The sequence below is a fragment of the Polypterus senegalus genome, chromosome 10 (assembly GCF_016835505.1).
Source record: "Polypterus senegalus isolate Bchr_013 chromosome 10, ASM1683550v1, whole genome shotgun sequence".
Classification (NCBI taxonomy): Eukaryota; Metazoa; Chordata; class Cladistia; order Polypteriformes; family Polypteridae; genus Polypterus; species Polypterus senegalus.
This window is the reverse complement of record NC_053163.1, coordinates 161,130,630-161,146,400: the sequence shown is the minus strand read 5'-3', so window position 1 is coordinate 161,146,400 and position 15,771 is coordinate 161,130,630. Positions and strand designations below refer to the sequence as shown.

Below are 15,771 nucleotides of genomic sequence, written 5' to 3'. Positions count from 1 at the left end.
CCCGCACGGTCCTTTGTCCTCGCTCATGAAGACAGCGTCACGTTCATGTCAGTTATGGTCAAGCCAGAGCTCATGTGCTTCTTTTTATCTTCTTTGTTCATTCGTGGTTTCCCATTTTTTAAATTATTCTTTTGTTCATTTATTATTTGTTTAATTCTGCATTATCTGCTCATTTTCTTCATATTTATGCGTGTCTTCCACTTCTCTCACATTCCATGGACTTTGTGGGTGGATCTCCAAGAGGCGGGGCCATCTGTCCATCACTGTTAAGGGACCGCCCCCAGCTGTGTAAAGGCAGGCTGGGAATTGCAGTCCAGGAGGTTCATTTTGGTGTTTGCGGTCATTGAAAGCATTTTGCTCTTTTTTTGACTTTGACGTTTTCGCTGTTGATTTTGGATTCTCTTATGGAGTTTGCTTTCTGCCTTTCACGCGACTCGTTTTTTTGCTTTTTGAACCCTTTGTTGTATTTTTTTTCCTTTTCATTCAAAACAATCCTCTTTTAAAAAGATTTCTTATGACCTTGATTTGTACAAGCAAACCCACGCGGACCCCCGGTGTAAACTGTCATGGGGGTGTGACACCCGGACTCCTTCCCACGAGGCAGCAGCAGCACCACTGCACCACCATGCGCCACATTCGTTGATTTTTAATGGATTTACATCAACTGTGGCCTGAGGGGAAACCCCATTGATTTGAGACTTAGTAACATAGGGCATCAGTTGGGTGGGCCGAGCCCCGCAGTCTAGCCCTTAAACTCTGCCCAGCGTAGGTGAGGTGGTCAACAGAAGGAGATCAATAGGCAGGTTAGGGTTAAAAAAGGGTCGGACCTGTGGGTGGGACAGAATGGGTGGATTGGGGGGACCAGCAGGCTGCAGGTTTCATTCTTGGGGTTCTCCTCCTGGCTTGACTGAGGTCTCCATCCACAACATGAGAAGGGTCTCCTCTATTAAGTGAAGACCACCTCATTATCTTCTGTGGTGAAGTCTAAGGGCCTGTGAAGGGGGTCAGGAGTTTGTAGTAAGCCAAGAATGGAAGGTGACTGGCAGAGACCGGTGGCTTGAAGTCCTGATATCTGACAATGGAGGGGTTGTGGTGGAAACGTCACTGCAAACTCAGGGCTGGCTCAAGGGGACATGGTGCCCCCAAGCAATGATGGGTACAGGTTGACTCCCCGTTTGAGACTCAAACACTTTTATATATAAAAACGACCTTAAAGAGTGTTGGGGGTCAGAGTGGCACACTGTGGTGACAGTCAACAGAAGAAGGGAGCTTGGCTTGGATGAGACTGATTGCTTGATGTGATGAAGCTGCCATCTTCATCGCATGTGAGGAGCAGAGGTGGACGAAACAAGCGTCCCCCTTCATTGCTGTGCTGCTGTCATTGTCCCTCCACAATCTGTGAAGAAACAACTGGGGGTCGATTCTCGGATTCTGTGCATTCCTGTGCTGTCAGGGGCTTCACAGCAGTCAGGGGGGCTATTCCAGATAAAGATGGATTGAAAGCTGATTTCAATTAGGCAGCGGTGAACCATAAAATACAAGAGTCGTTAAAGAAAGAAACTAATTAAGGGGATGTTCTCTCTTTTGGTGTCTTAACCCCCCAGCTTCACCACCCCTCGCAGGGCTTTCGCTTCGGGACGGTGCGGGAGAGCAGCGCCGAGGACTACATGAAGAAGAGCTTCCCAGAGATGCACGAGTACATGCGGCGCTTCAACGAGCCCACCACGCCGGACGGAGTGGCCACGCTCAAGTAAGCGACGTGGAAGGGGGGTGCGGGTAGGCGGGGGGGTTTTGTCTGCAACGCTGCGAAGGAGACACTTTCAGATCTTTAGACCCCCAAAGCGCGTGCTTGTCATGTCCAGGTGTCACATGTCATTCTGGCCGCCATCTCTCCACCCGCCCACTTCAGTGTCCGCTCCGCCGCGCTACGGGGAGACGAAGAGCGCGCCGCTCATGGCTGCTTCCTTCACTGGCCTCATCTCCGGTATCACACCCCCGGTCCTACACACCTGCAGCCTTTTCTGATTACACGAGCCGTCTGCCGCTGCAAAGAAAGACAAAGAGAAAAGCTGTCAAAGTGGCAGCCATGCAAGGCGCACTACAGGATAATGAGACGGCGGCGTGACAAGCGCGGCCCGCCAATGCCTCCGTTAACGGCCGGGCGGCGTCATCAGGTGCTGTCGGGATTGTCACATCTCATCTGATGCAGTCTGCCGGAGAGCGACGGGGATGACTGAGGAGCCGCTAAGCGAGATGAAGAGCGGCGTCCCGTTTATTTAGCGCCCGGCAAAAAAAAAAAAAAAATCTGACCCCCTGCGCTCATGTGGAGCGGACAGAAATGAATGGATTGGGAGCCTCGGAAATTACCGCTGCCGTTCAAGAATGGCAGAGAAATTGACGACTTTATTTAAATGGAGCTTGAAGCGGCGTGTAATGCGACACTAAATGACTGCACCGCGCTTATTTATAGAGACGGGGCCGCCGCAATTACTGAACTCCGAGGAACGAGCGCCGAACCGACCAGCCAGCGAGTGACGAGGAGGCGCGGGGACGACGACAATTAGCAAGACGGTCACCTGTCACCACCGACGAGTGTCACTGCAGCGCGGGCTCGTTCCTCTGGCGTGGTCTTATACATAGAGAAGGGAAGAAGACAGTCGTGAAAGGCGCTATATGTGAGAGATAATCAAAGGTTCTGTTTAATTAAGACAGAAAGATAGATAGATAGATTGAGAGGCGCTATATAATAGAAGATAATTAATAGATAGATAGATAGATAGATAGATAGATAGATTTGAAAGGCACTAGATAGATAGATAGATAGATAGATAGATAGATAATGTGAAATGCACTATATAATAGGCACTCTTCTTCCTTTGCTTTCTTCTTCTTCATCATCTTCCTCCTCCTCCACTTCTTTTTTGTTTCTTCTTCTTCATCTTCCTCCTCCTCCTCTTTTTCTTCTTCTTCTTTTCGATTCATCTTCCTCCCCCTCCTCCTCTTCTTTCTTTTCTTTCTTCTTCTTCTTCTTCTTCTGTGTGGCCAGTGCATTGGCCTTGGTGATGCACTGAAGGCATTTAGGTTTGAGATCAAAAGATGAATGTAAGACGACAGTTCCAGGTTTCAGGTTTTAGTTCCTGGTAGTGACATTTATGTCACGGCGGTCCGTCGATTTGTCTGTCATTGATACATGGAAGGGGAGCCTGCACAAGGGAGCTGCCCACATTGGTGGCTGTGAGTGTCAACGCTTCATGTCCTGTTGGGACGATCCGTGTTTAGGACGACGAGGAACTTCTGGTTGTTGCCCCTCTTTAGATGGTCCCTTGGTGGGATGGGGTGGGGTGCTGGAGTCAGTCTTAGTCACCTCTGACTTTGCTGCCATTGGTGGTCTTAACAGGAGTACACACTCAGGGGTCATTGGTCATGCAGCAGACAACCTGATGTGTTAAAAAATCTAGAAGGTGGCACCTTTTTTAGCAGACCACCAGTGTTTTTGAAGCCTGTGACTGCCAGGTGTTTCTTGCCCCCCAGGCGTATCCTGTTAGATTGAGTAAATAGGATTTCTCGGTTTTAGCCTCGTGTCTGACCTGTGAAGACTGCACTTGTTGTTAAGAAGGACAACCTGCCAGAGAAAAGCTGAGAAACGAGGGGCGTTTAGTGAGGAGCACGACACAAACATCTGGAAAGTTCTGAAAAAGAGAGAAAGGCCTGGTGTGTTGAGCCACAGGAAACACCAATGGCTGATGACAGAAACATTGAGAAGGGACATCCAAAAGCAACAGTCGGTGGCATCACAAATGACCTCCACAGAGCAGGGCATTCACAAGATGCCAACCACCCGTCAGTAGTAAGAATCAAGATGGAATTTTCATAAAGGTACAGAGATGGCCGTTTATAAGACTACAACTGATGGAAGGGCCAAAGCGGGGAAGAAAATTCCAAAAACACACACGAGGTCATCTGCCAAGCAGGTTGGGTGTAACGTCATGGCTTGAGTCAGCGTGGCTGCTTCTGCGACAACTTTACTAATCTCGGGGTGGGGGGGTGGCAGCACCACAAGGAATTCCAAACGTTTTGTCTGCCAAGCGACAGAGGGATGCATCCAAAGTGATCGGGAGGAACTCCTCCATGCGGCAAGGCAAAGATCTGAGGACTTGAGGACAAAGGACTTGAGTCAACCAGCAGACCGGAGCGTGGATTGGGGGCTTAAGGAGAACGAGACCTTGGAGAAGAGAAGAACTGAATGATGGAAAGACAGGACAGAAGATGAGGAGCCGCAGGCTTGACGCAGTTGGTGCAACCAAATATTAAGTGTGCTTTACTTTAAGACCATCTGAAGCATTGGGTGGTCCGCTACAAAGGGTCTGTATTGTTTAACATGTCAACACCAGGAAATGAAAGCTGAAGGTCTGAAGTCTCATCTCAGGTTCATCTTGTGACCCTCAAACCCCAAATGTGTGACTTTCAGAGGGGACTGTAACAAAGCATTGGGCTGAAGAGACATGCACGGGGGGCACTGAGGTGGGCTTGTTTTATAAAATTGCAGAATTGAAGGACCGAAGAGCTGATTGATTGGGTTCATTGGGGGTTTGGGGGGTGTTTGGGGGTTCAGGCAAAGCCCCACCCCGAACCCACCAAACTGCCACGCTGCAGAATCTCACGAAGTCGGTGTTGAAATGTCCTGTGGTGAGGAGAGCCCAGAAGAATAAATCATCAGCTGTTGTGACCATTCAAAGAGACGACGAGACGAAGTCGAAGGCGCTCGCCGTTCTCACTTTTATCTAAATTAATTACAGACACTAAATTATTAAACGAATTCCATCGTGTCCGTTTGCCGCCTTCATCCGATCCTTTGAAGATGGGGATTTGCAGAATGCAATGCGGTCGGTGCTTTCCCAGAGTGCGCCATAAAATCATCCCGGGGCCGTTTATGAGAAAAATAAAAATGAAGATGCCTGCCTAATGAAAAATAAAGAAATAAATAAAGAAATAAAGAAATAAATAAGATAGCAACTACAGAAAGCGTTGACCAGTCGCGTTTAAAGAGAAGTTACAAAGAGCTGACACTTAGGGCCACCCCGGGACCCCGAGAGACCCCGACGGGCGGAGAAATGCAAGCGGCGTGGGGCTGAACTTCAAACCCCGCTACTGGTCCCGTGTGACACTGAGCGAGTCACTTCACCTGCCTGCGCCGCAACTCTCAAAGCAAAAGAAATGTCACCAATTGCATGTGAAATGTCGTAAGTCGCCGTGGATAGAAGGCGTCCATGACGGTCAAAGGCACGAGACGAGTACGCATGCGTGCAGTGGAAGCGCGCGGTATTTCAACGCGGCGCGCGTGCACGTTTAGGGTGCCAGCCGCTTGCTGATGGCTTCTTATAGCCCACCAAAGGAAGCAATGCATTACAAGTTCTGCAGGGGCTTTGAACCCGTTCATTACATAGATCGGAGAGTGCGAACCAAACATCCATCACGACGCGCGTTCTCACCCAATCTCACGGGGAGACCACCGAGAAAACGGACATGGACATCATGCAGAGTGTGCCAACGCCAAAGTGGAGGTCTAGGGCGCCAGAAGAAACCACTGCGCCACAGCACACCCACATATTCTGTTTGAGCTCGAAACACACGAGCTGTCAGTCAACGGGAAAATCTGCAGGAGTGGAGGGGTCGGCGCTCTCCTGGTCCTGGGACAAGAAGTCCCGAATGGGAATGCCAGTCCGTGGACATGCAGCACGTGACGTCCAGGAGCAGCAGAAACCCGACGACATCAAGGGTGGCATTGGGCACAGAGTGTGACATGGTGGGGTTGGTGGGTTGGAGATGTTACAGCCAGCTGATCTCCGATTTGATTACGAAATAAAGTGCATGACATCGGGGACATCGGGACTGTTGGCTTCAGACGTGAGCCATCGGGAACTCGAGATCCAAGCAAACGATACTGACGAGAGACGGGGCGGGTGGGCAAGCTGCGTGGTCCTCGGGACATAGAGATGGAAAATTAGGGAGGAAAGCCGAGGGCTTGGAATAAAGCAAGAGAGACAAGAGAACATGGCGAGGATGGCAAAACCAGAACTGGAAAGACTCCTGCCTCGTGCAACTGAAAGACGAATGTGAAAGGCGCTATAATCAATAGAAATGCGACATCTCTGTAGACGCTGAGAGTTGATAGACAGAGAGATAGAAATGATTCTCAATAAAAGATAGACAAGAAAGGCGCTATAGATAGATAGATAGATAGATAGATAGATAGATAGATAGATAGATAGATAGATAGATAGATAGATGACAGGCACTTAAATAATAGATAGATAGATAGATATAGATAGATAGATAGATAGATAGATAGATAGATAGATAGATAGATAGATAGAGTGAAAGGCACTATATGATAGATAGATAGATAGATAGATAGATAGATAGATAGATATATGAGTGAAAGGCACTATATGATAGATAGATAGATAGATAGATAGATAGATAGATAGATAGATAGATAGATAGATAGATAGATAGATAGATAGATAGATAGATGAAAGGCATTTTAAGACAGATGGGCGTGAAATACACCATATAATGGAAAGATTACCACGAACGGGACTTAATAGACAGAATCAAGTCACTGTGTAAGTTTTATTTTTTTATGAACGCAGTTTCTGTGCTAAGATCCGCCGATCCCGATTCTTTCGCGCCTTCGCGCAGCGCTCAGGTCTTTTCCCGAGGAATTGGTTTCGTGTTTCTCGTTGACCATTCTGTGCGCGGTCGGTCGCGCTGGACTCCTCGCTCAATCAGAGCCGTGCAGCGCGTGGCCGCCGAGCCGCTGTCGCCCCCGAGATTCTTCTTCAGCTTGAACGTCTCGTCTCTCAAAACGCCGCAAGTTGCTCCACAGCGCCCCCTAGGTGTCAGACTTTGTGTAGACACGTGAAGTAGCTTCTTTGTACTTGCCTCGTCCTCATCGCAGTTCTTACTTTATTCTTCCCTCTGTGTTGAAGGACAGATCCGCCTCAGCTGGACGCCTTCATCATGGACAAAGCCCTCCTGGACTACGAGGTGTCCATCGATGCCGACTGTAAGCTACTGACGGTGGGCAAGCCGTTTGCGATCGAGGGTAAGTGTCTTTATGTCTCGAGGGTCCTTTTGTTTTGTTCACGTCTGTTTGTTTCTCAAGTCTCGAAATCACTGAGTTTTGTTTGGTCTGCCATTCATCCAAAGTCCTCCGGGGTGCGAGGCTGCTTTTCTTTTCTTTTCTTTTTTTTTCTTTTCTTTCCTCCTTTGTTTCTGTCGGAGGTCCATCAGACTCCATGACACCCCAGGACACTCTCACACTTCATTCGTTGGTCTGTCTACGTTCCCCCAGAATGAATAACTGACCCTCAAGCGGATTTACGGGGTCGGTCACGGATGGGGTCTGTGCAGAGATGAGCTCAATCACCTGACAAGACCACCGTGACTCGGTGGTCCGGCCGATTACAAAGACTAAATAAATACAAGTACTGTGAATTGTGACAATAAATACACGAGAACAACACGAAATGAATTTTTATAATCATAATAAGAAGAATGCCCTTCATTTATATAGCGCCTTTCCTGTGCTCAAGGCGTATTTCTATCTATGTTTGTTCACTTCTCATTTGTTTGTTGTCACATGTCTTCGTACTTTTATTTGTGTATTTATCATTTCTTTAATTTTCCCGACATATTCCCACCGTCTGCAGAGAGCTGCCATTCAGTCCAAATCCCGGTGGTCTCCCTCGAAAGGCTCATCTTAGATGACCGGACTGTGTAACGCACTCGTGTAGTCCTCCATGCTGTTAAGGTGGACTTGTGTCATTTTTCAAGGTGAAAGGCGCTATAAAGGGAGACCACCACCTTTATTTGCTGGGATGTCGAACACTTTAATGGCCTCTGGACTCATGAAGTCGCTCCACAAAATAAAGACTGGCCGAATCTCCCAGGGGGTCCGCGTAATGTTAGGTTTCTTAGAAATTAGAAGACTAAAATACCCTGCAGGCTTCTGTTAAAGTGAAAGGCGCTATATTGCCTTGGACTGGGTGAGCAGCCTGCGTAACAAGTATGGAGGAGCGGATTGTGCTGGGACTGGTCAGCCACACAACAGCTGGGCTTAGCAAGGCGCTATATCAGCACGAGGTGAGCGGGTTCAGGTGTCAACAATGACTGCCAGTTTGCTGCTGATGCCAGGCGTCACTCTGTGTGACTTTTCCTTTCTTGCTTGTGCCACTGCGTGCAGTTCACTGAGAAAGGCACTATAGAAATGAAAGTGGGATCAATGTCCATCGCCATGTCCGACTGTCTTGCATTTCTGCTTAATCAGACCGGGTGTTGACTGGCATGGACCAGTGGCTATGAAAACGGATGGATGGCCAGATGGGCAGATGGATGGAAGACGATTTGAGGGCACCAGCAGAGTCAATGAGGTTGTTGGCACACTTGGAGTGTCAGGGCTGGTGATGAGACTGTCACGAGAGTGTCCCCAATGAAAGGCACTATATTGGAAAGGTGAAGTGTGTCTTTGTGTTTCTTGACACAAATTGTGATATCAAAGTCTGAAGGTCATTTTTTCCTGAAAGTTTCTTAGTATCAAAGGCACTTGATTTTGATAAAGATGGACCTGCTGGTTTCCAGTCTGCCCACTTGCTTCAGACTGGGAGCACATCCATCCATCCATTTTCTAGCCTGCTTATCCAGTGCCATTTTTTTGTGCCAGCCCTGGATATGATGCCAGCCCCTCACTGGACACACTCAGATTGGGCATCTTTGGAATGTGAGTGGACAGCCCATAATCATAGAAAGAAATCCCCATTCCCCGAGTCCCTATAGCGCCTTTCCGCACTGCCCACTCTCCCAAGGTCCCGAGCTTTGCTAGAATTGTTGGCACACGTCAGGAAGGTGAATTGGAAGGTCCTGGGCCTTCACCACTTGGCTTGTGGAGAAGATTCAGTCAGGATGGACTCTAGGCCAGGACCCCAGAGCAAACCACTGGACCACCATGCCACCCTTCAAGACAAGCCTGACCGTGTGTGTTCACTTTCTGAAGATCATCTTTGGGTTTTTCAAGATGCTTCAGATAAGCATAGCGTTTTCTAGTGATGGTCCTAACAAAAAGGCGCTATATAGAAATACAAACTGATTTACTGTTCTTTTTATGAGAATTGTAATAATCCTGCTTGTCCTTCTCCAAACAAGTCATCTGCCCCTAAAGCTATGTGCTCAGTGTGAAAGGCGCTATACAGGCTGATATCCATCTCTCCTGGTCCGCAGGTTATGGCATCGGGCTGCCCCAGAACTCGCCGTTCACCTCCAATCTCTCCGAGTTCATCAGCCGCTACAAGTCCGATGGCTTCATGGACATGCTGCACGACAAGTGGTACAAGGTGATCCCCTGCGGCAAGAGGGTGTTTGCCGTCACCGAGGTGAGTCGAGTCAGCGTGGGGGTCAGTGACAGTGGGTGACACGTCTGTGTTTTCAACTAAAAGACAACCAGGGGCTTCATGCCTTTGACCCATTTGGGGTTCACTCGCCCCAAACTGGACACTTGGCCAGTCATTGGTGGGGGGCTCCATCTGGTGCTGTGCTGAACCCTAGCTGCCCACCCAAGCCTCATAACTGTCATTCTGTCCACCCCTTGGCTATCGCCTGCTGCTCCCATTGCAGCTGGCTCCCCCTAGTGGCTGCTGGTGTCACTGACATGGTGCTTGTGGCGGGAGTTAAAGGACAAACACACGTGGGTTTACTTCTAAATTAGTTAGCCGACCACGCCCTCATTCACACAAGACACGCCCACCTGTGCGCCACACCCACAAAGACACATCACAGACATCTGAAACGCCAATAAGAGTGCAGAGTCACACAGCCCTGCCCATAGACAAGGAATTACTAGACGGCGCATGACCAGCAGCATCGTACGTCAACGTCGCCGCCATATTGCGAGTGGCACTGCTGTGGAGTGAAGTAACGGATACTGTGCTGCTTGGGATTACAAACCGCTGGACGCGCCAAACCTGATCATTTCATAGGTAAGGCTGAACAATTATTGTAATTATATGTGGCCATCAGAAAATCCCGTTTTATAATCTTAACTTTAGCTACGCCAGGCTAAGCTAGCAAAGCTGTGCATTTATGAGCTCAAGTGAGCCTCCAAACAACGTATTCAGTCACTAACTGTGTAGATGTTGTTAGCTGTTAACGGTTCTCAAACTCTGAAGGTCAGGAAGCAGTCTGTCCTGTGACGTGTGCCATGCTAGTCTGGTGACAGACGCTGTACTGGCATCATATGATCAAAGCTACCACTCGCTCACATTAAAACAAAGGAGGGTCCAGTCGAGGTGGTCAAAGTAGCCAAGCGAGTTATCTGACAGTCGACATTCAGACAAGATGTCAGCGTATCTTTGATCAGTCAGTCTGTTTGGGCTGAGATTGGTTCAGACATCGAGGAAACACAGTTTGAAATTGACGACCATCATTTGATGTTCATGTGCTCCACAAACTAAGGCTCACCACACTGACAGACTGAATCCTCAAATTACAGGATCTGAGTGAGGAGAGGAGTGCCAGTCTGGAGGAGATCAGCGAGGTGTGGAGAGCTTGAAATGTCAAGAGCGGGATTGTGTGTCGTATTCAGTCGTCAAGAGGGAGCCAGTGAAGTCGAGAGAGCATCGGTGTGATGTGTTCAGTGGATTTAGAGCAGCAGGTTATCATCCTGGCAGCAGAATTTGAAGAAGTTGTAAGCGATGGATACGTTTGTGTGGGACGTCAGCTAGAATAGCATTACAGTAATCTATAGGTGAGGTGACTCGGGCATTGAGCGATACTTCAGTACAGTGCTGGGTAAGAACAAGACGAAGTCTAGAAATGTGTCGGAGATGGAAGAAGGCAGTCTGAGAAATGTGACTTATACGGGAGGAATTATTTAAAATAATAATAATAATTACTATTTAATAATTGCTATTATTAGTGTATAAATGGATATAAATAATTGCATTTAAATGATTCGCCAAACTCTGTTGTATGTAAATGACAGTTTTAAACGTTGTTGTTTTTCCATCAGAAAACCCGGAGTCCACGTCTACCTGTCTTAGTTTAAATGGCACTTTTGCCACTCGCAATATGGCGGACGCGCTGACGTATCGAGTCGACTGGGCAACGCAGTGAATGCGGCGTCTATGGGCGTGGCACTTCAGGCTCCACACAGTTCCTGTCCTAAACGGTGGAAACAGCGCCACCTGCTGGGTGGCATGAATAATATCAGTTTAAAAGAAGATTGTTGGAATTCTACTTCCAGACTAACCAGAACTGTTTTACGTTGTGCCAACATGCGGAGCCACGAATGAAGAAGACATTTAGCAACCAGGAGACAGAGGGCATCATCAATGGGTGTTCATTTAAAAGATCTGAGATGTCATTTGGAGGATTTTGGAGAGGAAGGAATTTCATGGTTACATTGGTGTTCCAATAGAATGTGTTTTTAATTAGATAGATAAATAGAAAGGAGAGGGGAAAGACGCTATAAAATAAAGAAAGAGATACAGAGGAATGACACTATATAATAAATAGATAGAATACAGAAATGAAAGACACTATGTAATAAAGAGAGAGAAACAGGAAAGGTGCAATATAATAAAGAGGGAGATGAAAGGGAAAGGCACTATATAAAAGATAGATAGAGAAAAATAGGAGAGGCATTTTAAAACAGATAGAAACATAGATAGATAGAGTGAAAGGCGCTATATGATAGATAGATAGATTGATAGATAATGAAAGGCACTATATGATAGATAGATAGATAGAGTGAAAGGCACTATATGATAGATAGATAGATAGCTAGCTGGGGTAGTTGGCAGGATTTGATATCCAGAAAGATGGTCGGTAGATAGATAGACGTGAAAGGCACTATATATTCGATTATTTCCTGTGGCGGGGAAAAGCCTTACAGAAGCATTTCCAGGTCAGATGGAAGCCCCCTGAAGCGGGGCTCATTCTCCCTGCAGCACCCCCTGGTGGCAACCAAGGACCCTGACAGGGTTGTCCCTTAGACCTGTGACTCCCATAAACCCCCAATAGAGACCACCCCTCCGCTTTCACTTTGACATCAAAGAGTCTTTATGTTAAAAAAGGTCAAATGTAGCTTTGTGGAGCCATAAGAAGGTCGTGGGCAGCCTGCTTGCCATCCGCAGGACCCTCTCATGTTCTCTCCATGTGCCTCTTGAACTTCTCCACAAACTCCTGTTTGTCCTGCCACTCCCAAAGATGTCCTGACCAGTACGATTGACTGGACTGGCGTTCTGTCCTGCGGTGGTCCTATGCTGTCTGGGTGGGCTTTACTCCGACTGCACCTCAGAAAGCAAACAGGCGGGTGGAATTCCCTGAAACTCTCCTTCCTTTTTTTTCCCTTAATGGACTTGAAGAAATGAAGCAAAGCGCTCTGCTGCCACCCAGTGGTCAATATAAATATCATTCCCAGAACCCCAATTGGATGTCAAACTGACGACTGATGATTCCTCTTTCCTCTTTTGTCCTTACAGACTCTGCAGATGGGGATCCAGCATTTCTCGGGGCTCTTCGTCCTCCTGAGCGTTGGGGTCTCAGGGGCCTTGCTGACCCTCGCCGGAGAGCACGCCTTCTTCCGCTTCATCCTGCCTCACATCCGCAGGCGGCAGAAGTTCAAGTACTGGCTCCATACCAGTCAGGTGAGCCGCAGGGCGGCAGGCAGGCGACTTTTTATTTCTTTGTTTATTGGGTGGGCCGCATGGAAGAGAGGAGTAAAACCCCCCTGCATGTTGTGTTTGTGCTGCAGAGGATCCACCGCGCTCTGAACATGACCTACGAGGACGTGAAGAACCAAAGGGCCAAAGCAGAAAAAAGGTCAGTAAGGGAGGGGACTCTCTAGGGGGACCCGAGCTTAGGGGGGGTCGCATGGGCCAGGCAGACCACAGGCTCATTCCTCACATTGCCCTCCAGCTTGACCCATTTCTGAAGTTCAGTTGATCCCCTCTGCTATGCAAAGATGTCCTGATCCAAGAATCGACAAGGGGTCTCCACCGCGACTGTGACCCTCGTTATGTGGTCAAAGAAAAGACCCCCGGGGGTCCAAAGTCAGACTGCATTCAAAAATATCAGCTGTTCACTGCACTGTAGTAGCGCCCACCCCCCACACCCCCCATCAGGATGCAGCCTGTGCAGTCAAAATGCTGTCTGTTTTGAGGACTACCAGACACAACTACAGGACCCTAAGCTTTTCAGTGCATGCCAACATTTTACTATGACATCACATCCGAAGGGTCTTTAGGGGCCGCAGCCTACCTGGGCTCAAGATGGGGGTCAGTCCTGGACGGAGTCCCCTCAGCCACACACCAAGCTCACTTGTGAGGTGACAAAGCCACGCTGGACCTTTGAGGGGTCAAATTCTAATTTCATAATGACAAACGTCACAGCGCCCCCTACAGGCACCACCTGGAATCCTGGACAGCACAACTGTAAAGGCAGCAAAGAGTTAAAACACACACACACAGAAAAGAGTCTAAACATCTCACTTGTTGGGAAAGGCGCTATATAAAATATAAATGGGCTCAAATATATATTAAATATATAAAAATGAACCAAAATACAAAAGGCGTGGAGGTTCTCAAGGAGGAAGAGGAGGTCAGGGGGACACAGGGAGTGAGCAGTGAATGAGAGAGAGAGAGAGAGAGAGACGCTCCACAACGCCCCCTGGAGGCCCAAGTGGGGTCTTCTGTGTGTGTTTTCATTCCATTGCTTTTAAATATGTTAGAGCCCCCCTATGTGTATGTAGCCCCTTTCACCAACACCGATCAAGTTGTCCCATTAACTGGATCAAACCTGATCGCTGCTTTTACAATGGTCCGATATAGCGCCTTTCACAAAAGACCAAGCGGGTCGTGTTTGTGTGCAATTTTTTTTTTATCATGTTAACCGCATTTTAAATGTCATCTGTATGGCAAGCTTTATTTTATATAGCGCCTTTCACAAAATGACAATGGATTGTTTTTGATTTTTATTTTTTTTTTGTCCCATTAATGTGAAGTGACCTGATTTATGCATTAAATGTGTTAACAAGATAACAGTCTTCATATAGCGCCTTTCACACAAACCACGTAGGTTGTATTTGAGTTTTTTTAAAACCCCATTAACAGGAAATAACATTGAAAGCACAGACGAGCTGATCTTTATATATATAGTGCCTTTCATAGACTATTTAAATATGTTACCTTTATATAGTGCCTTCCACAAATCAACATTGCATTTTAATGCCACTGACTGGAAGTAACCTGATTGAAGCTTGAAATGTGTGAGCAGCATCCCAGTCGTTATATATAGCGCCTTTCACATAAACTGGATGTAGGCCTTCAAAATGTTATCAACACAGCAGGCTTTTCCATATAGCGCCTTTTTTATCTTCTTAAGTGGAATTAATCTGACCTGAGCTTTAAGTGTCATCAGTATAACTATCTTTATCCTTTATAGCGCCTTTCACATCTAGTGACTGGGTCATCTTTTGTTTTTTTTTCAGTCCCATTAACTGGAAGTAACCTGATTTATGCAGGTCAGGTGCATTGGCGATCCTAAATTGTCCCGTGTGTGTGCCCGGCGGTGGGCTGGCGCCCTGCCCGGGGTTTGTTTCCTGCCTTGCGCTCTGTGTTGGCTGGGATTGGCTCCAGCAGACCCCCGTGACCCTGTAGTTAGGATATAGTGGGTTGGATAATGAATGGATAGATAGATAATTTAAATGTGTTATTAACACATCACTCTTTATATAGCGCCTTTCACAAAGACCAAGTGGGTCATCTTTGTGTTTTTTTAAAATCCTATTAATATTAACTACAAAGAGCCTGATTTGTGCTTTAAACAAGTTATTAATATAGCAATTTTCTATACATGGTTCTATAATGTAGAACGGTTACCGTGGTATCAGTCCTTATATAGCGCCTTTCACACTGAACAAGCAAATTGTCTTTTAACCCCATTAAGTAGCAATAAGCTGATCTGTGCTTGCGCTGTGCCCTCATCATGCCATTCTTCATGTTTTATAGCTCCTTGCACACCACGCAGGATACAAAGCGACTTACAAAGCCTTCGGTTGAAGCGCCTGCACCCCTCGTGCCCGACGCAGACGGCGGTTCAAATGAGGCTGCCCACCTTGTACAGTATAGCGCCTGACAGCCCTGCCCACTGCTGCCCATTCAGTTCAGGGTCATCCCTTCATTTTCTACTGACTGTGCCAGGCTCTGGGGGATTTCTCCCCTCACCCATTTCTTCTCTCTAGGCCGGTCGGGACACTTTGGTGGGCTCTTGCATGCAGATCTTTGACTTGTTGATCTTCTCTCTGTCTCTCCTAGCTGCAATCTTCAGAAGACTCAAGCCGTGAACCCCCCCAGGGGGCCGTCCTCCTGAGGTCCCATCTCCAATCCAACTGGAATAACGAGAAGAGCAAGAGCATCCCGGACAAGAAGGACAACAAGCGCGTGCACTTCAACCTGGAGACCCTCAACAGCAGCAGGCTGCTGGCTCAAGCCATCTCTAAGGGCAGAGGGGGTGCGCCAGCCAGCCAGTCATCCAGGCCTTGTGAGAATGGCGGTCCAGTGGCTCCGCGACCTCCAGTGCCACCTGCAACGTCACCACCGCCTCAGCAGAATGAGCTCCTCGAACTGCAGAAGCGCATCAGCGACATCCAAGGCCAACTTCAGACCCTCCTGACAAAGAAGGAGGAGTTGGAGTCACGGCTGGAGCAGGAGAAGG

General features: G+C 47.8%; 1 protein-coding gene across 3 annotated transcripts in view; it reads left to right on the top strand.

Moving 5' to 3' along the window:
- Positions 1-15,523, top strand: part of grin3bb (glutamate receptor, ionotropic, N-methyl-D-aspartate 3Bb) — a 162,061-nt gene extending 146,538 nt beyond the window's left edge. For 2 of the 3 annotated variants that reach the window (XM_039767157.1, XM_039767156.1), the window contains exons 4-9: positions 1,605-1,750; positions 6,993-7,108; positions 9,280-9,431; positions 12,540-12,704; positions 12,812-12,879; positions 15,372-15,523. In XM_039767157.1, coding sequence (XP_039623091.1) covers positions 1,605-1,750; positions 6,993-7,108; positions 9,280-9,431; positions 12,540-12,704; positions 12,812-12,879; positions 15,372-15,426 — 702 coding nt within the window. In that variant the 3' untranslated portion in view covers positions 15,427-15,523. Of the gene's footprint in view, positions 1-1,604; positions 1,751-6,992; positions 7,109-9,279; positions 9,432-12,539; positions 12,705-12,811; positions 12,880-15,371 lie in introns of those variants that run through there. The other variant, XM_039767158.1, reaches the window with a different exon arrangement.
- The last annotated feature ends 248 nt before the right edge of the window (positions 15,524-15,771 follow it).